At 43.3% G+C, this 25,129-nt stretch overlaps 1 protein-coding gene across 4 annotated transcripts in view; it reads right to left on the bottom strand.

The window, feature by feature from the left end:
* The window catches only part of TBK1 (TANK binding kinase 1), a 67,565-nt gene that overhangs the window by 26,251 nt on the left and 16,185 nt on the right, over positions 1-25,129 (bottom strand). For all 4 annotated transcript variants that reach the window (XM_050923610.1, XM_050923581.1, XM_050923601.1 and 1 more), the window contains exons 3-8: positions 23,186-23,326; positions 19,869-19,998; positions 18,944-19,125; positions 17,786-17,946; positions 16,257-16,367; positions 179-358 (exon numbers count right to left, since the gene is read on the bottom strand). In XM_050923610.1, coding sequence (XP_050779567.1) covers positions 179-358; positions 16,257-16,367; positions 17,786-17,946; positions 18,944-19,125; positions 19,869-19,998; positions 23,186-23,326 — 905 coding nt within the window. The remainder of the gene's footprint in view (positions 1-178; positions 359-16,256; positions 16,368-17,785; positions 17,947-18,943; positions 19,126-19,868; positions 19,999-23,185; positions 23,327-25,129) is intronic.

Raw genomic sequence — 25,129 nt, 5'->3', positions numbered from 1 at the left:
TGACATAGGAGGGCCTTACAAACTTGCAGCACACGTCATCATCATACATTTCTTTTGCCCCCAACCAGATAACTGTCAAGGAATGTTTACTGAATCTGTCATAGTGATGTGATCTGAGGTCACACCATTATTTGCCTGGATAAGACAGAAGTAGTGAAAATATGGAAAGAATGCTTACGTATTATAGTTGTGAATATAAACTTTGTGTGAGGTCATTTGCTGTAGCGAAAAGACATGAATTATTCTTCGGTGGAGTATGTCACTGGTCTCTGCAAAAAACTGGTCAAATCCCCAGCATTTTTCCTGATCTGCTTCAAGAATGTTTGCAAGAACAGGCGTGAGCAGTACTTGCAGGCCCCTGTGGATACACAAAAAAGAGACACCACAAGTTGGAATGTTTCTCATTCTGACATTATAAGATCTCCCTAATGGACAGATCACAAGCAGGACATTTTTGTACTTTGAGAAATTCTACAGCATTCCTTTCCCTTACTGTTTGACAACTTCTGTTCAACAACATTGCCCACTGACACTTTTCCTGAATAGAGACAGTACATACCATATTCACTTTTTCAAAATTTGAGTACCAAATATTTTACCTTTGGAATTTGGCAAATACTGAATCCTAATTTCATCATGAAGGCAGGGATAGGGGCAAGAAGCACTCAAAGAAATGGTCTGACGTAAAAAGGATGAAATTAAATAAGGACAAATGCAAAGTACTCCACTTAGGAAGGAACAATCAGTTGCATATAGACAAGCCAAACTCGAACAGCTTAACGGGACAAAATCGGAGGGCCCAGATAATCTTCATCCAAGAATATTAAAGGAACTGGCACATGAAACTGCAAGCCCATTAGCAAAAATTTTTAATGAATCAGTAAAGTCAGGGGTTGTACGGTACGACTGGAGAATTGCTCACATAGTTCCCTATTTTTAAGAAAGGGAAAAAAAGTGATCCAAGTAACTATAGGCCTGTTAGTTTGACATCTGTAGTATGTAGGGTCTTGGAAAAATTTTTAAAGGAGAAAGTAGTTAAGGACATTGAGGACAAAATACAACATGGTTTTACAAAAGGTAGATCATGCCAAACCAACCTGATCTCCTTCTTTGAGAAGGTAACAGATTTTTTAGATAAAGAAAATGCAGTGGATCTAATTTACCTCGATTTCAGTAAGGCATTTGATACAGTTCCACATGGGGAATTATTAGTTAAATTGGAAAAGATGGGATCAATATGAAAATTGAAAGGTGGATAAGGAACTGGTTAACGGGGAGACTACAACGGGTCATACTGAAAGGTGAACTGTCAAGTTGGAAGGAGGTTACTAGTGGAGTTCCTCAGGGATCAGTTTTGGGACCAATCTTATTTAATCTTTTTACTACCTTGGCACAAAAAGCGGGAATGTGCTAATAAAGTTTGCAGATGATACAAAGCTGGGAGGTATTGCTAACACAGAGAAGGCCTGGGATATCATATAGGAAGATCTGGATGACCTTGTAAACTGGAGTAATAGTAATAGGATGAAATTTAATAGTGAAAAGTGCATGGTCATGCATTTAGGGATTCATAACAAGAATTTTAGTTATAAATTGGGGACACATCAGTTGGAAGTAACAGAGGAGGAAAAGGACCTCGGAGTATTGGTTGATCACAGGATGACTATGAGCCGCCAATGTGATATGGCTGTTAAAAAAGCTAATGCAGTTTTCGGATGCATCAGGCGAAGTATTTCCAGCAAAGAAAAGGAGGGGTTAGTACCATTATATAAGGCACTGGTGAGACCTCTTCTGGAATACTGTGTGCAGTTCTGGTCTTCCATGTTTAAGAAGGATGAATTCAAACTGGAACAGGTTCAGAGACGGGCTACTAGGATGATCCGAGGAATGGAAAACCTGTCTTATGAAAGGAGACTCAAAGAGCTTGGCTTGTTTAGCCTAACCAAAAGAAGGTTGAGGGGGGATATGATTGCTCTTTATAAATATATCAGAGGGATTAATATTAGGGAGGGAGAGGAATTATTTAAGCTTAGTACCAATGTGGACACAAGGACAGATGGATATAAACTGGACACAAGCAAGCTTAGACGTGAAATTAGACGAAGGTTTCTAACCATTAGAGGAGTGAAGTTCTGGAACAGCCTTCCAAGGGGAGTAGTGGGGGCAAAAGACATGTATGGCATCAAGACTAAGCTTGATACGTTTATGGAGGGGATGGTATGATGGGATAGCCTAATTTTGGCAATTAATCTTTGATTATCAGCAGGTAAGTATGCCCAGTGGTCTGTGATGGGATGTTAGATGGGTTGGGATCTGAGTTACTACAGAGAATTCCTTCCTGGGTGCTGGCTGGTGAGTCTTGCCCACATGCTCAGGGTTTAACTGATCACTATATTTGGGGTCGGGAAGGAATTTTCCTCCAGGGCAGATTGGCAGAGGCCTTGGAGGTTTTTCACCTTCCTCTGCAGCATGGGGCACGGGTCACTTGCTGGAGGATTCTCTGCAGCTTGAGGTCTTCAAACTAAAATTTGAGGACTTCAATAACTCAGACATAGGTTAGGGGTTTGTTATAGAAGTGGATGGGTGAGATTCTGAGGCCAGCATTGTGCAGGAGGTCATACTAGATGATCACAGTGGTCCCTTCTGACTTTAAAGTCTATGAGTAAAATGGGAAATGACTGCCTAGGAAGGAGTACTGTGGAAAAGGATCTTGGGATCAGAGAGGATTACAATCTAAATGAGTCAACAGTGTAGCACTGTTGCAAACAAAAAAAAAGCAAACATTATTCTGGGATGTATTAGCAGGGTTTTGTAAGCAAGACACAAGTAGTAATTCTTCTGCTTTACTTCATGCTGATTAGGCTTCAGCTGGAGTATTATGTCCAGTTCTGGATGCTACATTTCAGGAAAGATGTGGACAAATTGTGATATGTGATCCGATTTAGTTGGGGTTGCTCCTGCTTTGAGCAGGGGGTTGGACTAGATGACCTCCTGAGGTCTCTTAACGTAAGAACATAAGAATGGCTGTACTGCGTCAGACCAAAGATCCATCCAGCGCAGTATCCTGTCTACCGACAGTAGCCAATGCCAGGTGCCCCAGAGGGAGTGAACCTAACAGGTAACGATCAAGTGATATCTCTCCTGCCATCCATCTCCACCCTCTGACAAACAGAGGCTAGGGACACGATTCCTTACCCATCCTGGCTAATATCCATTAATGGACTTAACCTCCATGAATTTATCCAGTTCTCTTTTAAACCCTGTTATAGTCCTAGCCTTCAAAACCTCCTCAGGCAAGGAGTTCCACAGTCTGCTTTGGTCTTAACTATCTTGAGCAGTTTAGTATCATCTGCAAACTTTGCCACCTCACTTTTTACCCCTTTGTCCAGATCATTTATGAATAAGTTGAATAGGATTGGTCCTAGGATTGAATAGGATTGGTCTTGAGCAGTTTAGTATCATCTGCAAACTTTGCCACCTCACTTTTTACCCCTTTGTCCAGATCATTTATGAATAAGTTGAATAGGATTGGTCCTAGGATTGAATAGGATTGGTCCTTGGGGAACACCACTATCATAAACCTTAGTCCCAGATTTGGACCTTAGCGTCCAAAATATGGGGGTTAGCATGAAAACCTCCAAGCTTAGTTACCAGCTTGGACCTGGTACCTGCTGCCACCACCCAAAAAATTAGAGTGTTTTGGGGCACTCTGGTCCCCCTGAAAAACCTTCCCTGGGGACCCCAAGACCCAAATCCCTTGAGTCTCACAACAAAGGGAAATAATCCTTTTTCCCTTCCCCCCTCCAGGTGCTCCTGGAGAGATACACAGACACAAGCTCTGTGAATCCAAACAGAGTGACTCCCCCTCTCCGTTCCCAGTCCTGGAAACAAAAGCACTTTCCTATTCACCTAGAGGGAATGCAAAATCAGGCTAGCAAATCCAACACACAGATCTCCCCCCTGATTTCTTCCTTCCACCAATTCCCTGGTGAGTACAGACTCAATTTTCCTGAAATTTCCCAGTAAAGAAAACTTCAACAGGTCTTAAAAGAAAGCTTTATATAAAAAAAAGAAAGAAAAATACATACAAATGGTCCCTCTGTATTAAGGTGACAAAACACAGGGTCAATTGCTTAAAAGAATATTGAATAAACAGCCTTATTCAAAAAGAATACAAATCAAAGCACTCCAGCACTTATATTCATGTAAATACCAAAGAAAAGAAACCATATAACTTACTATCTGATCTCTTTGTCCTTACACTTAGAAACAGAAGACTAGAAAGTAGAAACTACTTCTCCAAAGCTCAGAGAAAGCAGGCAGACAGAAAACAAAGACTCAGACACAAACTTCCCTCCACCCAGAGTTGAAAAAAATCCGGTTTCCTGATTGGTCCTCTGGTCAGGTGCTTCAGGTGAAAGAGACATTAACCCTTAGCTATCTGTTTATGACAACCACTAGTTACCCCTCTCCATTCTAAAAATTTACCATTTATTCCTACCCTTTGTTCCTTGTCTTTTAACCAGTTCTCAATCCATGAGAGGATCTTTCCTCTTACCCCATGACAACTTAATTTATGTAAGAGCCTTTGGTGAGGGACCTTGTCAAAGGCCTTCTGGAAATCGAAGTACACTATGTCCACTGGATCCCCCTTGTCCACGTTTGTTGACTGCTTCAAAGAACTCTAATAGATTAATAAGACATGATTTCCCTTTACAGAAACCATGCTGACTTTTGCCTAACAATTTACTTTATTGTATGTGTCTGACAATTTTATTCTTTACTATTGTTTCAACTAATTTGCCCGGTACTGACGTTAGACTTACAGGTCTGTAACTGCCAGGATCACCTCTAGAGCCCTTTTTAAATATTGCCATTACATTAGCCATCTTCCAGTCACTGGGTACAGTAGCTGATTTAAAGGACAGGTTACAAACCACAGTTAATAGTTCCGCAATTTCACATTTGAGTTCTTTCAGAACTCTTGGGTGAATGCCATCTGGTACCTGTGACTCTTCCAACTCTAATCTATGATTCTAAATTGGAGAAAGTCCAGTGAAGAGCAAAAGACGATTACTCACCTTTGTAACTGTTGTTCTTCGAGATGTGTTGCTCATATCCATTCCAATTAGGTGTGTGCGTGCCGCGTGCACGTTCGTTGGAAGATTTTTATGCTAGCAACACTCGGTGGGTCGGCAGGGTCGCCCCCTGGAGTGGCGCCGTTATGGCGCTGGATATATACCCCTGCCGAGCCAACGGCCCTTCAGTTCCTTCCTGCCGGTACTCCAACAGAGGGGAAGGAGGGCGGGTTTGGAATGGATATGAGCAACACATCTCGAAGAACAACAGTTACAAAGGTGAGTATCCGACTTTTTTTCTTCGAGTGCTTGCTCATATCCATTCCAATTAGGTGACTCCCAAGCCCTACTTAGGCGGTGAGGTCGGAGTGAGATGTCACAGAATGTAGAACTGCTGAGCCAAATGCTGCATCATCTCTGGATTGTTGTACCAATGCATAATGTGACGCCAAGGTGTGGACCGAGGACCAGGTAGCTGCACGACAGATTTCCTGAATGGGTACATGAGCCAGGAAGGCAGCAGATGAAGCCTGAGCCCTAGCAGAACGTGCGGTAAGGTGGCTCATTGGAGCCAAGTCATAGCAGGTGCGGATGCACGACGTCACCCAAGATGAAATCGTCTGGGAGGAAACAGGTATGCCCTTCATACGATCTGCCACTGCGACGAAGAGTTGGGGTGTTTTACGAAAGGGCTTTGTTCGCTCGATATAAAAAGCGAGAGCCCTATGGACGTCTAGGGAGTGCAGTTGCTGCTCTTGGCGTGAAGAGTGTGGCTTCAGGAAGAAGACCGGAAGGAAGATATCTTGGTTGATATGGAAGGCCGATACCACTTTAGGGAGGAAGCCTGGATGTGGTGGCAGCTGTACCTTGTCCTTGTGAAACACTGTATACGGGGGGTCGACCGTGAGAGCCCGAAGTTCGGAGACTCGTCTTGCCGATGTAATGGCTACGAGAAATGCTGTCTTCCAGGACAGGTACAGCAGCGAGCAGGTTGCCAACGGCTCAAAGGGAGCAGCCATAAGTTTGGCTAGAACAAGGTTGAGGTCCCAAATTGGGCCGGGGCGGCGGACCTGTGAGTATAAACATTCCAAGCCCTTGAGGAACCTCAAAACCATGGGGTGAGAGAAGACCGAGCGGCCGTTCTCCCCTGGGTGGAAGGCGGAGATGGCCGCCAAGTGCACCTTTATTGATGAAACCGCAAGGCCGTGTTGTTTTAGGGACCAGAGGTAGCCCAAGATGGTATGAACTGGTACCTCAGTGGGAACAACATTATGTTGGCCTCACCAGCAGGAAACGTTTCCACTTGGCCAGATATGTTAACCTAGTGGAAGGTTTCCTACTACCCAAGAGTTCTTGTTGTACCAAGGCAGAGCAACGTAACTCAGACTGGCTTAACCACGCAGCAACCATGCTGTGAGGTGAAGAGATTGCAGGTCTGGATGGTGAAGTCTGCCGTGGTCCTGAGTTATGAGATCCAGGCAAAGAGGTAGGGGAATTGGGTTGGTCACCGACAGGTCGAGCAACACGGTGTACCAGTGCTGCCTCGGCCACGCTGGAGCAATCATGATCAGGTGGACTCTGTCTCTGCGGAGCTTGAGCAGGACCCTGTGAACCAGTGGAAACGGTAGAAAGGCATAAAGTAGATGGCTCGTCCACGGCATCAGAAATGCGTCTGAGAGGGAGCCCGGGGAGAGACCCTGGAAGGAGCAAAACTCCTGGCATTTCCTGTTCTCGCGAGAAGCAAAGAGGTCTATGTGGGGAGAACCCCACTTCTGGAAAACAGAATGGATAACGTCCGGATGAATAGACCACTTGTGAGACAGGAAGGATCTGCTGAGGTGATCCGCCAGAGTGTTCCGAACCCCTAGGAGAAAAGTCGCTACCACGTCAATTGAGTGGGCTATGCAAAAGTCCCAAAGCTGAATAGCTTCCTGAGAAAGGAGGGAGCAATGTGCTCCACCCTGCTTGTTTATGTAAAACATGGCCATTGTGTTGTCTGTGAGCACTGAGACACAATGGCCTTGTATATGCTCTCGAAATGCCTGGCACGCAATGCGGACTGCTCTCAGCTCCTGAACATTGATGTGCAAGGACAGTTTGTGAGCTGACCAAAGGCCTTGAGTGCTGAGATTCCCTAGGTTGGCTCCCCAACCCAGGGATGACACATCTGTTGTCAGGGCCATTGAAGGTTGAGGTGGGTGGAAAGGCATCCCTGCACAGACCAGGTTGGGCGTTAGCCACCAGGCCAGGGAGTCTAGGATGCTCGGGGGCATCATGAGGATCATGTCTATGCTGTCTCTGTCCGGCTGGTATACCGAGGTGAGCCAAGTTTGAAGGGGACGGAGACATAGTCTGGCGTATTTGGTCAGGAATGTGCAGGTCGCCATGTGACCCACGAGTGTGAGACAAGTGCGAGCCAAAGTCGTTGGGAAGTTCAGTAGGCTTTGGATAATTGATCCCATTGCCTGAAACCAAGGCTGTGGCAAGCAGGCTCTGGCGAGATTGGAGTCCAGGATGGCCCCAATGAAGTCTATTCTCTGTGTGGGAAACAGAGTGGACTTCTCTATATTGATCATCAGGCCTAATTGCCTGAATAGGTTCTTGACGATGCCGACATGACAGGTGACTTGGGCCTCAGAGGTCCCTCGAATGAGCCAGTCGTCGAGATACGGGAAGATGTGTATCCGACGACGACGGAGGGAGGCAGCGACTACAGCCATGCATTTTGTGAATACTTGTGGGGCTGTAGAAATGCCAAACGGAAGGACCGTAAATTGAAAATGTCGATGGTTGACCACAAAACGGAGATACCGCCTGTGTGGTGGGTAAATAGCAATGTGAAAGTAGGCGTTCTTCATATCGAGGGCGGCATACCAGTCTCCGGGATCCAAGGACGGGATGATGGTCCCCAGGGATACCATGTAGAACTTCCAACTTTATCATTAATTTGTTGAGTCCTCGCAGGTCTAGGATAGGTCTTAGACCTCTCTTTGACTTGGGGACTAGGAAATAGTGGGAATAAAATCCCTTGCCCCTCGAGTCTTTTGGTACCTCCTCTATAGCGCCCATGGCAAGGAGCGTCTGTACCTCTTGCAAGAGGAATTGCTAGTGAGAAGGGTCCCTGAAGAGGGACGAGGATTGGGGGCATGGGGGGGGCAAAATAAACTGGAGGTGGTATCCCGATTTGACCGTGCGTAGTACCCAACGATCCAAAGTTAGTTGGGTCCATGCAGGGAGAAAATAGGAGAGGTGGTTGCAAAAGGGAGGTAGAGGATCCTGGGAAACAACTGGTATGCCGTCCTCTGGCGTCCCTTCAAAAGTTTGGTTTGGGTCCCACGGATGGTTTGGAGGGACCCTTATTTTGACCCCCTTGGGGTCCAGACTGCCTTCTGCAATTGCCTCGGCCATGCCTTCTGCCGAAGTCCTGTCGTGGTCTAGACGAGGGGTAAGGGCGGTGAGGCTGGGGATGGAAGGACCTGCGCTGAGTCACCGGTGTGTGCATTCTGAGCGAGCGCATGATCACCCTGTTGTCCTTTAGGCTTTGCAGCCTAGGATCAGTCTTTTCAGAAAATAGGCCATGGCCTTCGAAGGGCAAGTCCTGTATAGTTTGTTGTAACTCAGGTGGAAGGCCTGACACCTGAAGCCATGATATTCTCCTCATGGTGACTCCTGAAGCCGGAGTCCTGGCTGCGGAGTTGGCTGCGTCCAGTGAGGCTTGGAGAGAGGTTCTTGCCACCTTCTTTCCTTCCTCCAAAAGGGCAGCAAACTCCTGGCGGGAGTCTTGGGGAACTAGATCCGTGAATTTTCTGACCGCCGCCCAGGTGTTATAGTTGTAACGACCAAGCAGGGCTTGCTGGTTTGCCACCCTGAGTTGGAGGCCTCCAGCAGAGTATATTTTACAGCCCAATAAGTCCATGTGCCTAGCCTCCTTTGACTTTGGAGCAGGAGCTTGCTGGCCATGATGCTTCCTTTCGTTGATTGATTGGACGACCAGAGAGCAGGGTGCACGTACAGGTACTCGTACCCTTAGAGGGTACCATGTACTTCCGCTCAACTCCCTGTCCGTGGGTGGAATAGAGGCTGGAGACTGCCAGATGGTATCGGCGTTTGCCTGAATAGTACGAATAAAGGGAAAGGCCACTCTTGTGGGGGTGTCAGCTGATAAAATATCCACCACAGGGTCTTCTATCTCCGGAACCTCCTCCACCTGAAGATTCATATTCTGGGCCACCCGCCTCAGAAGATCCTGATGGGCCCTCAAGTCAATTGGGAGAGGGCCGGAGGAGGATGTCCCCGCCACCGCGTCATCTGGAGAGGAGGAAGAGGAGAGGCCAGGTACAAGGGGGTCCTGCGTGGGCTCTTGTTCTTGGGCGATGTCAGGTTCAGCTGGGACCTGAGAGTCTGTCAGCAGAACAGACGCTCATCCGTACCCACAGGAGGGGGGCAGCTTACAGTCGCCTCTGGCACCTCATGTTCAGATGGCATGGAGCGTGATGCCTCTGGGGGCGCACCTTGGGCTTGATGATACACCCAAGGTGTCCAGAATGACCACAGATGGGGCCCTTGTTCTTGAGCTTGCGTCTCCTGGAAGACTCAGCTGAGCACGTCTGAGTCACGGTCCTGTGCATAGGAAGCACTGTCCGCGTGAGATGACACTGAGGTGTGTCTAGATGGCCACAGAGGAGCTGAGAAACCGTGGGAAGAGGCCTCATCTCTAGATGATCTCTCTGTGTAGCTCCGGAGAGCAGTGCCGGGTGCCATAACGGTACCGGGAACGAGACTGGGACTTGCGACTGTACTGATATCGGGAGGTCAACCAGGATCTCGAAGCTCGACGCCTGCGAGCGGCTGCGAGAGGCGCGGTGCCGGGAACAGTGCCGGGAGCTGGACTGGTGCCGGGAACAGGACGGTGAACGGTGCCACAAGTACGACCGGTACCGAGATGGAGAGCGGTGCTGGGACTGCGAGCGGCGACGGGACCGGGATCGGCGACAGGACCGAGAGTGCCGGTGAGACCGAGATCATGATCAGTGCCTCTGAGCGGTGCCGACAGAGGGTGGTTTCAGTAAGGCAGGTTTGCCAATTGACTATATGACCCGCACTGGCAGTGCCGGGGGTTGAGGCAGTGCAGACTCCGTCAGCACGATTAAGTCCCTCACCATGGAGAAGGTCTCCAGTGTGGAGGGAATAGTGAGCTCGACCACAGCATGCACCAGGGAGCTTTCAGGCACCGGACTCGACGGCCCTTGTGGGACTGGAATCGACGGTGCCAAAGCTGGGAGTGCTGTGGCAGGTGTCAGTGCCGGGCGGTCCGCCGTAGGCGGGTTCTCCGACTGTGGCGCAGGCGGCACCGAAACAGCAGGAGTCTTATGATGCTTCTTAATCCGCGGGGAGAGCGAGCGGTGCTGAGTAGACATTGGTGCGGGCGACGGTCGGTGCCGAGGGGCCTTGGCTGTACCGGGACGATCCGGAGCCGAAAGAGTGCTTCTCCCTGATGTAGACTGTTCAGCACTTGGTGCCGAGGGTGGCGGAGTAAGAGCTTCCTCCATCAGGAGCTCTTTGAGACGAAAGTCTCGCTCCTTCTTCGTTCTCGGCTTAAAGGTCTTACAGATCCGGCACTTATCTGAGAGATGGGATTCCCCGAGGCACTTAAGGCAGGCGTCGTGGGGATCTCCCATTGGCATCGGCTTGTGGCAGGCCGAGCACGGTTTGAAGCCCGGTGACCCGGGCACGAGCCCCAGTCCCGGGAGTGGGGAAGGGGCTAATCCCCGAACCCCTCGCAACTATATATACTAAATATATTATAGAAAACGACTAAATTTAACTACAATTAAACAGATTAGAACTATATACACAACTATTAGTAAGAAACTACAAGTAGGCTAGGGAAGTGGAGATCAACTAAGACGCGCTCCACTGTTCCAACGACTGACACGGGCGGTAAGAAGGAACTGAAGGGCCGTTGGCTCGGCAGGGGTATATATCTGGCGCCATAATGGCGCCACTCCAGGGGACGACCCTGCCGACCCACTGAGTGTTGCTAGTGTAAAAATCTTCCGACAAACATGCACATGGCGCGCGCGCACCTAATTGGAATGGATATGAGCAAGCATTCGAAGAAGAACAAAAATGATAAAAGGTCTAGAAAACATTACCCTATAAGGAATGATTGAAAAAACTGGGTTTGTTTAATCTAGAGAAGAGAAGACAGAGGGAGGGCCATGATAACAGTTTTTAAGTACATAAAAGGTTGTTATAAGGAAGAGAGAGAAAAAATATCCTCCTTATCCTCTGAGGATAGGACAAGAAAAAATGGGCTTAAATTGCAGCAAGAGTAGTTTAGGTTGGTCTAGGTAAGGCTAAAAGAGGTAAAAAACAATGGTGATGTCATGGTAGGGGTCTACTACAGACCACAAAACTGGGAAGAAGAGGTGGATGAGGCTTTTTTTAGACAACTAACAAAACCATCCAAACCACAGGACTTGGTGGTGATGGGGGACTTCAACTACTCAGACATCTGTTGGGAAAATAACACAGCAGGGCACAGATTATCCAATAAGTTCTTGGAATGTACTGGAGACAATTTTTTATTTCAGAAGGTGGAGAAAGCTACTGGGGGGAGGCTGTTCTAGATTTGATTTTGACAAATAGGGAAGAACTGGTTGAGAATTTGAAAGTGGAAGGCAACTTGGGTGAAAGTGATCATGAAATGGTAGAGTTCATTATTCTATGGAATGGTAGGAGGGAGAACAGCATAATAAAGACAATGGATTTCAAGAAGGCAGACTTTAGCAAACTCAGGGAGTTGGTAGGTAAGCCACCTTGGCTTAACCAGGAGACTTTCAAAGATCTAAAACTCAAAAAAGAGTCCTACAAAAAGTGGAAAATCAGTCAAATTACAAAAGATAAATACACCTCTACCCCGATATAACTCTATCCTTAGGAGCCAAAAAATCTTACCGTGTTATAGGTGAAACTCTGTAATATTGAACTTGCTTTGATCTGCCGGAGCGCACAGTCCTGCCCCCCCAGAGCGCTGCTTTACCACGTTATATCCGAATTTGTGTTTTATCGGGTCGCATTATATCGGGGTAGAGGTGTATAAACAAAATTACACAAGTATGAAGGGACAAAATTAGAAAAGCCAAAGCACAAAATGAGATCAAACTAGCTAGGGACCAAAAGGAAACAAGAAAACATTCTACAAATACATTAGAAGCAAGAGGAAGACCAAGGGCAGAGTAGGCCTGTTACTCAATGAGGGGGGAAAGACAATAACAGAAAATGTGGAAATGGCAGAGGTGTTCAATGACTTCTTGGTTTCGGTTTTCACAAAAAGGTTGGTGGCGATTGGATGTCTAACATAGTGAATGCCAGTGAAAATGAGGTAGGTAGGATCATAGTCTAAAATAGGGAAAGGACAAGTCAAAAATTACTTAGACAAGTTAGATGTCTTCAAATCACCAGGGCCTGATGAAATGCATCCTAGAATACTCAAGGAGCTGACTGAGGAGACATCTGAGCCATTATTAATTATCTTTGAAAAGTCATGGAAGATGGGAGATATTCCAGAAGACTGGAAAAGGGCAAATATAGTGCCCATCTATAAAAAGGGAAATAAGGACACCCAGGGAATTACATACCAGTCAGCTTAACTTCTGTACCCAGAAAGATAATGGAGAAAATAATTAAGCAATCAATTTGCAAACACCTAGAAGATAATAAGGTGATAAACAACAATCAGCATGGATTTGTCAAGAACAAATTGTTGACAGAGTAACAAGCTTTGTGGATGGGGGGGAAGCGGTAGATGTGGTATATCTTGACTTTAGTAGGGCTTTTGATACTGTCTTGCATGATCTTCTCATAAACAAAATAGGGAAATACAACCTAGATGGAGCTACTATAAGGTGGGTGCATAACTGGTTGGAAAATTGTTTCCAGAGAGTAGTTATCAATAGTTCACAGTCATGCTGGAAGGGCATAATGAGTGGGGTCTTGCAGGGATTGGTTCTGGGTTCGGTTCTATTCAATATCTTCATCAATGATTTAGATGATGGCATAGAGAGTACACTTATACAGTTTATGGACAATACCAAGTTGGGAGGGGTTGCAAGTGCTTTGGAGGTTAGGATTAAAGTTCAAAATGATCTGGACAAACTGGAGAAATGGTCTGAAGTAAATAGGATGAAATTCAATAAGGACAAATGCAAAGTACTCCACTTAGGAAGGAACAATCAGTTGCACACATACAAAATGAGAAATGCTTGCCTAGAAAGGAGTACTGTGGAAAGGGATTGGGGGGTCCTAGTGGACCACAAGCTAAATATGAGTCAACAGTGTAACGCTGTTGCAAAAAAAGCAAAAGTCATTCTGGGATATATTAGCAGGAGTATTGTAAGCAAGACACGAGAAGTAATTCTTCCACTCTGCTCCACGCTTATTAGGCCTCAACTAGAATATTGTATCCAGTTCCGGGTGCCACATTTCAGGAAAGATGTGGACAAATTGGAGAAATTCCAAAGAAGAGCAACAAAAATGATTAAAGGTCTAGAAAACATGACCTATGAGGGAAGATTGAAAAAATTGGGAGTGTTTAGTTTGGAGGAAGAGAAGACTGAGAGAGGACATGATAACAGTTTTCAAGTACATAAAAGGTTGTTACAAGGAGGAGGGAGAAAAATTGTTGTTCTTAACCGCTGAGGATAGGACAAGAAGCAATGGGCTTAAATTGCAACAAGGGAGGTTTAGGTTGGACATTAGGAAAAACTTCCTTATGGTCAGAGCGGTTAAGCACTGAAATAAATTGTCTAGGGAGGCTGTGGAATCTCCAACACTGGGGATTTTTAAGAGCAGGTTGGACAAACACCTGTCAGGGATGGTTTAGATAATACTAAGTCCTGGCTTGAGTGCAGGGGATTGGACTAGATGACTTCTCGCGGTCTCTTCCAGTTCTATGATTCTATGATTTGGAAAAACTTCCTGTCAGGGTAGTTAAGCACTGGAATAAACTGTCTAGGAAGGTTGTGGAATCTCCATCATTGGAAATTTTTAAGAGCAGGTTAGACAAACATTTCTCATGGATGGTCTGATAATACTTAGTCCTGCAATGAGTGCAGGGGACTAGACTAGAAGACCTCTTGAGGTCTCTTCCAGTCCTATGACTCTATGATTCTATGGAAATTTCAAGTGATTACTTTAAAGGGTGGCAGCAGCCATCTTAAGTATCTTGAATTTGTACCTGTTCTTCATTACAGGCTAATGCAGAGATGAATATTATTAACATGTTGGTATGTGTCCATAAATCAAACCTGCAATTTTCAAGAGATCCTAAGTGACTTAGGAGCACAGATCCCATTTAAAGTCAAACAGATATTGTGCTCTTAAAATTGCTTTGAAAATCCCATCCCACATACCTATAGCTGAATAGTTTTCTAACAGATGGCTAAACATGGTCTCTCTGCATCACTTTCAAAAATAATGTACAGCTTTCCCAACTTGTTCTAATGGAGATAGCTCTATTTTCTTCACAAGAGTTTATGGGAAAAATTACTGCCCCCAACGATGAAACAACTAACTGTGAGGCACAGATTTCACTCAAAAGCTAAAATCAGGTTATGTTAGTGTTACATGGAGCTCTTTGAAATCCGTAGTCTCAAACTGCATCTGAATGTGAGAGGGACACCCTCAACTTAAAAACCATACTTCTACTTGATAATTGTTTTTAACTTCTACTGTTTGGATTGTTATCTAGCAGAAACTGTTATCAGCACGGACACATATCCCCTAGAATGGTGGTTGAAGCATGAAGGGACATACAAATCTTTAGCACATCTGGCATGTAAATATCCTGCGATGCTGGCTACAACAGTGCTATGAGAACGCCTGTTCTCACTTTCAGGTAAGAAGTGGGCAGCATTATCTCCTGAAAATGTAAACAAACTTGTTTGTCTGAGCGATTGATTGAACAAAAAATGGACTTGAGGGCTCTAAAATTTTACATTGTTTTATTTTTGAATGCAGTTTTTTTGTACCTAATTCTACATTTGTAAGTTCAACTTTCATGATAAAGAGACTGCACTATAGTACTTGTATCAGGTGAATGAAAAATACTATTTCTTTTGTTTTTTACAGTGCAAATATTTGAAATAAAAAATAAAGTGAGCATGGTACATTTTGTATTCTGTGTTGTAATTGAAATCAATATATTTGAAAATGTAGAAAACATCAAAAATATTTCAGTGTTATTCTATTATTAACAGTGTGATTAATCATGATTAACTTTTTTAATCGCTCGACAGCCCTAGTAATTAGGCCTTGATTCAGCAAGGTACTTAGGCATGCATGTAGCTTTAAGAATGCGAGCAGTCCCATTGACTTACGTATTTTTGTCTCATTTACTTATTTATGCATCTATTGAAATGGGGCATTAGTCCACAAAATACTGAGAGCTGGATTATTCTGATTTAAACATCTTCATTTTTCCTTTAATGTTTGACTGCAACGTTTATGAGGGAAAATTGTCCTTTTGTGCCCAAATTAGCCTGCTATGGTTCCTATGAGCAAATAATATTCTGTAATGTTAAATCCTATTTTACATACAGGAATACCAACAAGGAGGAACATTTTCATAAGGCTCTGTGGGAATCAAGAACTGGATATTTAAGTGGAAGGTATCAAGTCTACAAAGATGACTGTGTTCTGGAGGAAGGGGAAGAATTCAAGTCTCTTTCTACTGACTTTTTTCCCATTAAATTCATATGTATAATTTCTAGCTCTTCGAATCCCTTTAGGACACTCAGACAGGAGGATGGAGGTCAAACTTGAGGTTTAGACAAACTACAGTATATCCACAGTAATAATTATCCTTTCTTCTGGTGATGGAGCTAATGCCTACTTGTGCAATAGCATATTCTCCCCCTCCCTGCACAGACTGGTTCTTGGCCATATTATTCTTTTTCACCACTTGAGTGCTCTCGGGTAAATGAACAGTTACAGAAGCACTTGGGTGGAATGGAAAAAGGCATTTCATAGCCCATAAAAGAACATAATTATAAAAATTCAAAGAAAAAAGTCAGAGACAGCCAGAGTCCCAAACATCTTATACTGAGAAAATAATGAGAAAAACCTTACTCAGCTAGCACCGCAGTATTTGGTAAAAAATTCAAATAAGCTTACTTAGAAAGACTACAGGAAATAGGCATATCTCGACTCCACTCAATTGGTCCATTTTCTGCTTTCTGTACTCCAGATATGGCACCAGAAGGCTTTCCAGTGATAATTTTATACCTATGAAACATTACAAAAATAAATATGCAATCCTGAATTACTCTCTCTTCAAGTACGAGTCTAGTAAATGGATCCTCTAATGGGACCTTGTAATGTAAATTAAAAATTCTAAAGCTAGTACAAGAGATTAGGCCAATCTGCTGCTCAGTAGGAGTACAATGTTCAGGGCTCATCTCCAGACTGGCGGAGGGTGCTGAAATAATAAACTTAATGGTTAATGAAAAGAAACACCTTATGCTGAATTGAAGAAGCCCTTTGGCTGACTCAGGATTGAGAAAAATTAGGGAGGGGATCCAGGAACTCACTGGAAAAAAAAATGTCAAAGTCCGATTTTTATGTCCATATAGTACAGGCATTTACTGGCTTGAACGTGCAACGTTCCAGGGAATGTACAGAATAAAATTACCAAAAATGTTCATTTGGGAAAAAAGGAATACAGCTTAGGTTCAGCAGACATTACATTAATATTAAAATAGCCACAGATTTTGGCACAATTTTGCACATTCACAATTTTTTCCCAACTCTGAACAAAAAATTTAGGAATAAACGTGAAAGGAGAAAACTCTGCATTAAATTGTATTTAGCTCTAGGAAAAACGTTACTTTACACACACATGGTGTAGAGAGAAGGAAGAGTCAAACAGCTAACTGACATCAGAGGCAACTGCTTTCATGCTTCATAGCCTGTTTGAAAAATTAAATGTACGATATATGATAGTAAGACCCTGTACATAATTCAATTATGCAGCTGCATAAACTGTTACAGAAAACTGATTTTTAAGTTGCTGCATAATTGCACTCTAGAATCTAAAATTTCATTTTAAAATATTAAGCCTCTAACTCCAATTTATCCCAAATCTCTGTCCGCAAAGGGAGAGGGAATGATAAGATGCATTTCCTCCTCAGCAGCAAAAGACTTCACTGCCTCCTAGACACCAAAAACAGCTCCCATACTTCCTTCAATGCCAGAACTCCCAATTGGCCAAATTTCTGGCTGTTATTTGAGAACACCTAAATGGCAGCTACTAGTTAAAAGAGAAGTTTGAAGCACTGAAAATATAAGATCTTAGACACTACAAAATTAATTGAATGTAACATAAGAAAATTACACAATGTAGATTTCACAGATTGTACTGGACCACAAGTGCAACAAAGAAGGCAAGAGGCTTCAAAAAATAGTGTCACAATTTTCTGGAGGCTCTGCTGCATGATTAGGTCTAATGTGCTGCATGAGATACTAGTCTTATTAAATATGAAATCTTCCCATGGCACTAGCCTTGCTAAATATGAAATCTACCTACCATTTGCATTATTTTTACACTGTTTGCTATGTGCATGTGCACAGAACTCTTGATACAGATATTTTTATTGGCTGAATTCATTTATGAACAGACAGAACTCTCCTTCTAAATTACCCACATCACTTCCTTGTTCCTGCGAGGCCCTTCAAAAGGTCGGAATGGTAAACTCCCTGTTGCTGCATGATAAAATGTCACTCCTATGCTCCACAGATCAACTGTTGCTCCATACTTCTTCTGATGCTCCTTCCTCAACACTGCTCGTTCATACATATCAGGATGCTTAAGGGGAAAAAAGGATAAAACTTAGAACTACTTGCTTTGTAAACCATTATAAAGCACCAAAACTCAAGCAAGCAACCACAGCAGGCCACATCAGCTTTCTAAGCATTTCTTTCATCAAAAAGGGAAATTAGCGTCTGCTGTAGAATTTGCATAAGCTTTTCACACAACAGGTGCTTCAAGAACATACTGCAAAATTGTTCAGCCAGAGCCAGTAGCCGTTTATAGTCACTATTTTTACAATAAAGTTCAAAATCTAGTAAAGGGAATTTAGCCAAGAAAATTCAGATGAAATTACAGATTAGGAGAGAAAAACCACACAAAAGGAGAGGAAGAGAAACACTACAAAAACGACTATTTCAGAAAATGCATTAAGAAGAACACAGAAAAAGAGCATTGAGAACATTTATTAGGACACTGATATGTGAGGGGCATGTAAACAGAAGCAGAGGGGACAACTGTTTTCCTTCTGTTTTTCCACAAAAATATACTTATTTTCAAATTCAATATCAGTATTTTAGCTATATTGGCTCCCTTACTTGTCTCTTTTTAGAATTAAAGACTTTAAAACATTACACTGGAAATTCCAAGTTACAGAGCCCTTGCACACTGCTTGGTCAATAAAAATATCAGGAAAGTGGATCTGAGCAATAGCCAGCATCATCCAAACAGTTCATGAGAACACTTAAAAATATCCAGAGAGGGAGAGGCAAGGAAGCTCTAATTAATCTATGCTGCAATTCTTTATATCAACCAATGAAACATGGAGAATCTGGGCCAGGAAATGACCTCAACACGCTTGTTCCCCAGATCAGAAGAGGCCCAGCATGATAAAAGATGCAAAAGGTAGGATTGATGTCATAACAGTAACTACCGGACTAGAATTGTCATTGATAAATGAGTTCCCAGCTGGGGTTCTGTCTCTCAGCTATTCATTTTTCACTAAGAAACACCCCTTGCTTTAACAAGTCCATCAGTCAGAAACTAAATGGCTTACCAAATATTCTTCTGTGCCATACAGAGAAACAAACTGTTCGTCATCTTCCAACTCTCTAGCAGCTCCAAAATCTGTCAGTTTGTAAACAGACTGACCATCTTCACCTATAACTCGCATTATATTGCCTGGTTTGATATCACGGTGCACTATTCCATTTTCTCTGAGATGATTCATCCCAGCCACTTAAATACAGAGTTGTACAGCAGTTAGTACATACATCTCAACACAGACAGGACATATGTTAAAATACCAAAAAAACATATATATACTTTCATAGACTATTGTTTTTCGGTGTGTGCATAGGAGAAGGGCAAGGACCACTGCTGCTACTAGGATTAGAATATCCTATTGTCTCTATTCTAATCATCTTTGCCTTTTCTTCTTCAAACAGCATATAAAGGCACATCTTGCTCTCAAAAATGCCTTTCCTGAAACCTATTTTCTTCCATTATTAGATAAGAGTTTACAATCCTTAGTGATCTCATTGTCTTCCCAGAGGAATGTCTACAATGTAGGAAACAAGAGAGGACAATGAGTTTTGCCATCATCCTTTGGAACACTGAGCAGATAAAGTGGATGTATTTTAATTGCCAGATTTCCTGCAGTGACAGGGGGCAGACACTAGTGGACTTCATTACTCCCCTCAATCTATTCTGTGATGATCGGTCAAGAAGACAGTCCGGTGTGTGACAAAAAAAAAATCTTTGCATTTAAAAAAATCTAATTTTTAGAAAAAAAAAGATCATAAATAGCTTTATAATGCAACTACATTTGTTGATATAGATTAAAAGTAATACTATAATCCATATAATTTCATTTACATTGTCAAACTAGGAATTTTAATACTCCAATTCCAAACTAAACCAAACAACTGCTGAGCAACAAGGCAAATTAGACAGAGTTTAAAAAATTAAATCCCACATACCCACGTCTCTCAGCACAATTAAGAACTCAGACTCTGGCAACCCATAGGCATTAGATGGCTCTTCTAAAACAGTGTATAAGCTCCCACATGGACAAAATTCCATAACAAGTACTTTGTGTCTAGTGGTTGTCTGAAAAATAAAAAATATAAAAAGATTTGGCAATGCTATGAAGATTGTTAATAATGCCAGAGATTACATCAAGTCATAGTCTCCTATTTTCAAAGCTTTGTAACCTGATGCTATTTTATATATAAGTCTCACTCTAATGGGTTTTTAAAAAATGAAAAGGAAGAAAAGAAAAACTGGTTCCATTTTAAAATTTATCTTGAGTGTGGAAGAAAATAGGGAGGCCACAAGATTATGGGTGCTAGCCCTTCACCTTTAAAATGGCCCTCTCTGAGGCCTTGTCTACATTATGCGTTTAAACCGATTTTAGCAGCGTTAAACCAATTTAACGTTGCACCCATTCACACAACGAGGCCCTTTATATCGATATAAAGGGCTCTTTAAACCGGTTTCTGTACTCCTCCCCTACGAGAGGAGTACGCTGAAATTGGTATTACCATATCGGATTAGGGTTAGTGTAGCCGCAAATCGATGGTATTGGCCTCCGGGCGGTATCCCACAGTGCACCATTGTGACTGCTCTGGACAGCAATCCGAACTCGGATGCAATGGCAAGGTAAACAGGAAAAGCCCCGCGAACTTTTGAATTTCATTTCCTGTTTGCCCAGCGTGGAGCTCTGATCAGCACGGGTGGTGATGCAGTCCCAAATCCAAAAAGAGCTCCAGCATGGGCCGTACGGGAGATACTGGATCTGATCGCTGTATGAGGAGACAAATCTGTTCTATCACAGCTCCGTTACAGAAGACAAAATGAGAAAGCATTTGAAAAAATCTCCAGGCTATGATACAGAGTCCACAGCACAGTGCTGTGTGATAAGCGTAATGGAAAGCCAAAGAATCAAATGGACGCTCATGGAGGGAGGGAGGGGGTACTGAGGACTCCAGCTATCCCACAGTCCCTGCAGTCTCCGAAAAGCATTTGAATTATTGGCTGAGCTCCCAGTGCCTGTAGGGTCAAACACATTGTCCCGGGTGTTTCAGGGTATATGTCATCAATTTACCCCCCCTCCCACCCCGTGAAAGAAAAGGGAAAAATCGTTTCTTTACTTTTTTTTATGTCACTCTATGTCTACTGCATGCTGCTGGTAGACATGGTGCTGCGGCAATGAATAGCAGCATCCTCTCCCCTCCCCTCCCCTCCGGCAGATGGTACAATATGACTGCTATCCATCATCATCATCAGCCCGTGAGTGCTCCTGGCTGGCCTCAGGTAAGGTCGGCCGGGGGCGCCTGGGTAAAAATAGGAATGACTCCCGGTCATTCCCAGTAGATGGTACAGAACGGCTGGTAACCGTCCTCATCACAGCAACTGGGGGCTGAGTTCCATCACCGCCCCCCCTCCTTCATGTGTAAAGAAAAGATTCTGTACTGCCTGGATTATCATAGCAGTGGGATGCTGGGCTCCTCTCTCCCCTACCATTTAATGTCCTGCCTGGACTATCATAGCAGCTGGAGGCTGCCTCCCCCTCATTTTCTCTCACTAAAAAGTCAGTGTTTCTTATTCCTGCATTATTACTTCATCACATAAATGGGGGACACTGCCACGGTAGCCCAGAAAGATTGGGGGAGAAGGGAATCAATGGGTGGGGATGTTGCAGGGGCACCTCCCATGAATGGCATGCAGCTCATCATTTCTGCGGGATCTGACACGGAGCGGCTGTGCTCTCTGGTTCTCTAGTACACTTGCCCCATATTCTAGGCAGGACTGACTCTATTTTTAGATAAACCATAAAGGTGGGATTGACTCGGGGAGTCATTCCCATTTTTGTCTTTGCGCCCCCGGCCGACCTCAGCTAAGCCAGCCAGGAGCACCCATGACAGCAGCAGACGGTACAGAACGACTGATAACCGTCATCTCATCGCCAATTTACAATGGCACAGCAGACGGTACAGAACGACTGGTAACCATCTCTGCTACCTTGCAATGGCAAATGAATGCTGCTGTGTAGCACTGCAGTATCGCCTCTGTCAGCGGCATCCAGTAGACATACGGTGACAGTGACAAAAGGCAAAATGGGCTCCATGGTTGCCATGCTATGGCATCTGCCAGGGCAATCCAGGGAAAAAGGGCGCGAAATGATTGTCTGCCGTTGCTTTCACGGAGGAAGGAATGAGTGACGACATTTACCCAGAATCACCCGTGACACTGTTTTTGCACCATCATGCATTTGGATCTCAACGCAGAATTCCAAAGGCCGGGGGAGACTGCAGAAACTATGGGATAGCTATGGGATAGTTACCCACAGTGCAAAGCTTCGGAAATCGACGGTAGCCTCGGTACATGGACGCACACCGCCGAATTAATGTGCTTAGTGTGGCCGTGTGCACTCGGCTTTATACAATCTGTTTTACAAAACTGGTTTATGTAAAATCAGAATAATCCTGTAGTGTAGACATACCCTGAGTAGCAGGTAGTGTAGGCAAATGAAAAATGAGGAACTACAGTGGGAGAAGAGCCTGGAGCAGCACTTTTACTTCTCTCCTTCGATTACTCCCCCTCCCCAAAGTCTTTACTTATCTCTGCATTTTAGTCATTTTCCTGTGAACCCTTAGCCAGCCTCACTTTGAGAAGAGCTACTTTAATTCATCCCTGGTTGCAATTCTACATCTGCTCTATCATTATGTGAACTTTATACAGCATGATGCCTAATTTCTGACAGTCCTGTGGAACACCTGAAATCTTATTTTTTTAAAAGTGAGGGGTTGTGAATAAGCTGCAAAATTATGAAGCAAGAGCAAATCAGGCAGTAGCATGCATTTCATATTAATATAAAAACATATAGTAGTGTAATTAAAATCTATTATCTTAAATAATTTCAATTTAAGATTTTATAAATTAGGACAGTATTTGCATAATATGCACATGTGGATGCAGTGGATCAGATTCAGTGCCTCTTGCACTGAACCTGATTGTGTGCTAAAGACAGCAAGGCAAGCGTACTGATTTGCTAAGCTCTTAGGAGTCAGTTATGTATTTCAGTAGCAGTATCACCACTCAGCCTCTGCTATCTTTAAATCTGTGGCTCCAGGTCAGGTGAGGTTCTCAGCAAAAGGAGAGGAGCCAGTTGGAAAAGGCTCCTATATACTTCTTAATAAAAATACAACCTTATCCCATACAGCTGAGTTTACATGAAATACATATATATGCAGGGCTCATGGATGGCATACTACAAACCACATCAGCTAATTACCTCTTCTTCAATAGCAAACAATTTGACAATGTTCTTGTGATTCAGTTTCTTTAATACTTCAAATTCTCTCATCTGAACATCCACAGGACGAAGGAAGCTTATGTTGTTAAATACTTTGACGGCATATAAATCCCCAGTTTTCTATCAGAAAAATATTCAGATTATTTAAAAAAAATCAACGTCAAGTATAAAAAAGCCATAATAATTAACATGTATACAGTACCAGTCATCCTGAAGGATCCCAGAACACTTTTCAAACTTATATACAACTATGATATAATGGCAGCTTCTCTGCAATAATTTATTAATATTGTATGTTCATCCAGTTATAGGAATATTTACTATATGAATATATTGGTTTAGTTTAATAGGGGGCTGTAAGGAAAAACAAGTAGGAAGGAAAAAATGGCTCAAGATAAGCTACTTCTTTACAAACACTAGAGGGTTGTTAACAGACAATGCCAGAACACACTGGAAACTCAAGATAATTTGAGAGAGAGAGACAAAATACATAATCTGATGACAAAGAACAGCAATCTAAATTCAGGGAATAAACACCAGTTGGGGGTAATTTTTCATAAAGCTGGAAGATGGAGAAATCTAAGGGATAACTTTAGATTTTAGTATCTGTACAAAGACTAATTGAAAATCATCTTCTAGAAAATTTGCGTAAGGCCCCAAATCCATAGCCAAGTATGTAGAGGTTTAAAAACTATAATTAATACAGTTTAGAACAACACACTTAAAAATTAGTTCCTGCTTCAATCCTCAATCTTGGAAAAAGTTACTCACATGGATTCAGTGGGGCTAATCATGTAAAAGTGTTTGCAGGATTTGGCCTTTATCTATCTGCTGACTTGAATCCTGGGATTTAGCATTTTTCCTATACCACTGGATAGCCATTACATCTCAAATAGCAGTGCAGCTCCATATGCTTTTACCAGGGCCGCCCAGAGGATTCAGGGGTCCTGGGGCAAAGTGGGGGAGCTACGGTGCTTGTACTCACCCGGCGGCAGTCTGGGTCTTTGGCGACATTTCAGAGGCAGGGGGCCCTTCAGCTGCTCCCTGTCTTCGGCAGCACCGAAGACCCACACCGCCGCCGAGCCAGGCTCGTGGGGCCCCTGTGAGGTCTGGGGCAAATTGCCCCACTTGCCTCGCAGCCCGGCAGCCCTGGCTTTTACAGTTTGTGATATTCTGAGCTATTTCAGAGGAAAACAAAAGCCCCCCCAAAAACACCTTGGCAGATAAAAATCCTTTCAGTTTTCCTTTAAAATTATAAAATGATTGTTAATAATTTATAGTCAAGAGAAGGTATTAGCAGTTGGGTTATTTTTCTCACTGTTTTTATATACATTAGTAAGGCAATTAAAGAAATTAAGACATAATTAGGCACTCTGGATAACGTTAAAACCAATCTACCCCTGGAAACAAAAACATACTGAGGCAGGGATCATATTTTACTTTGTATTTTTATAGCACTTAGCACAATGGTTACCTGAACCTGACTAGGGCCTTAGGGCACTATCATAATGTTAAATAATAATACATTCAGATATTAGAAACTAAGTTTAGGTAAAGAGAGCCCAAACAGAATATTTAACTGGAATGAAGATTCCCCCCACCCCACCCACCAATGAGTTCAGAAATAACAATTTCTTTAAAAAGACACAGATATATACTTCTTTCCAATTTAAAAGGGACATATACGTTTAGTAATTTAGGCCCCAAAAGAGTCTTTTCTACTGGCTTATTTAAACATTTCCCTGCACTGTTGGATACTCAACAGCATTGTACTTGTGCATAAGAACCAGAAGCAGCATTGTGTACTTGTGCATAAGAACCAGAAAATGACTGCTTAATTTCACTGTCCAAACTGGATAAAATGCAAAAGGCATGGAGCAAGCACAGTGAAAAGGATGGTATATTTTACAAATGATTTCAGTA

Source organism: Gopherus flavomarginatus, chromosome 1, assembly GCF_025201925.1.
Source record: "Gopherus flavomarginatus isolate rGopFla2 chromosome 1, rGopFla2.mat.asm, whole genome shotgun sequence".
In the NCBI taxonomy this organism is placed as follows: domain Eukaryota; kingdom Metazoa; phylum Chordata; order Testudines; family Testudinidae; genus Gopherus; species Gopherus flavomarginatus.
This window is presented reverse-complemented; position numbering and strand designations above follow the sequence as displayed.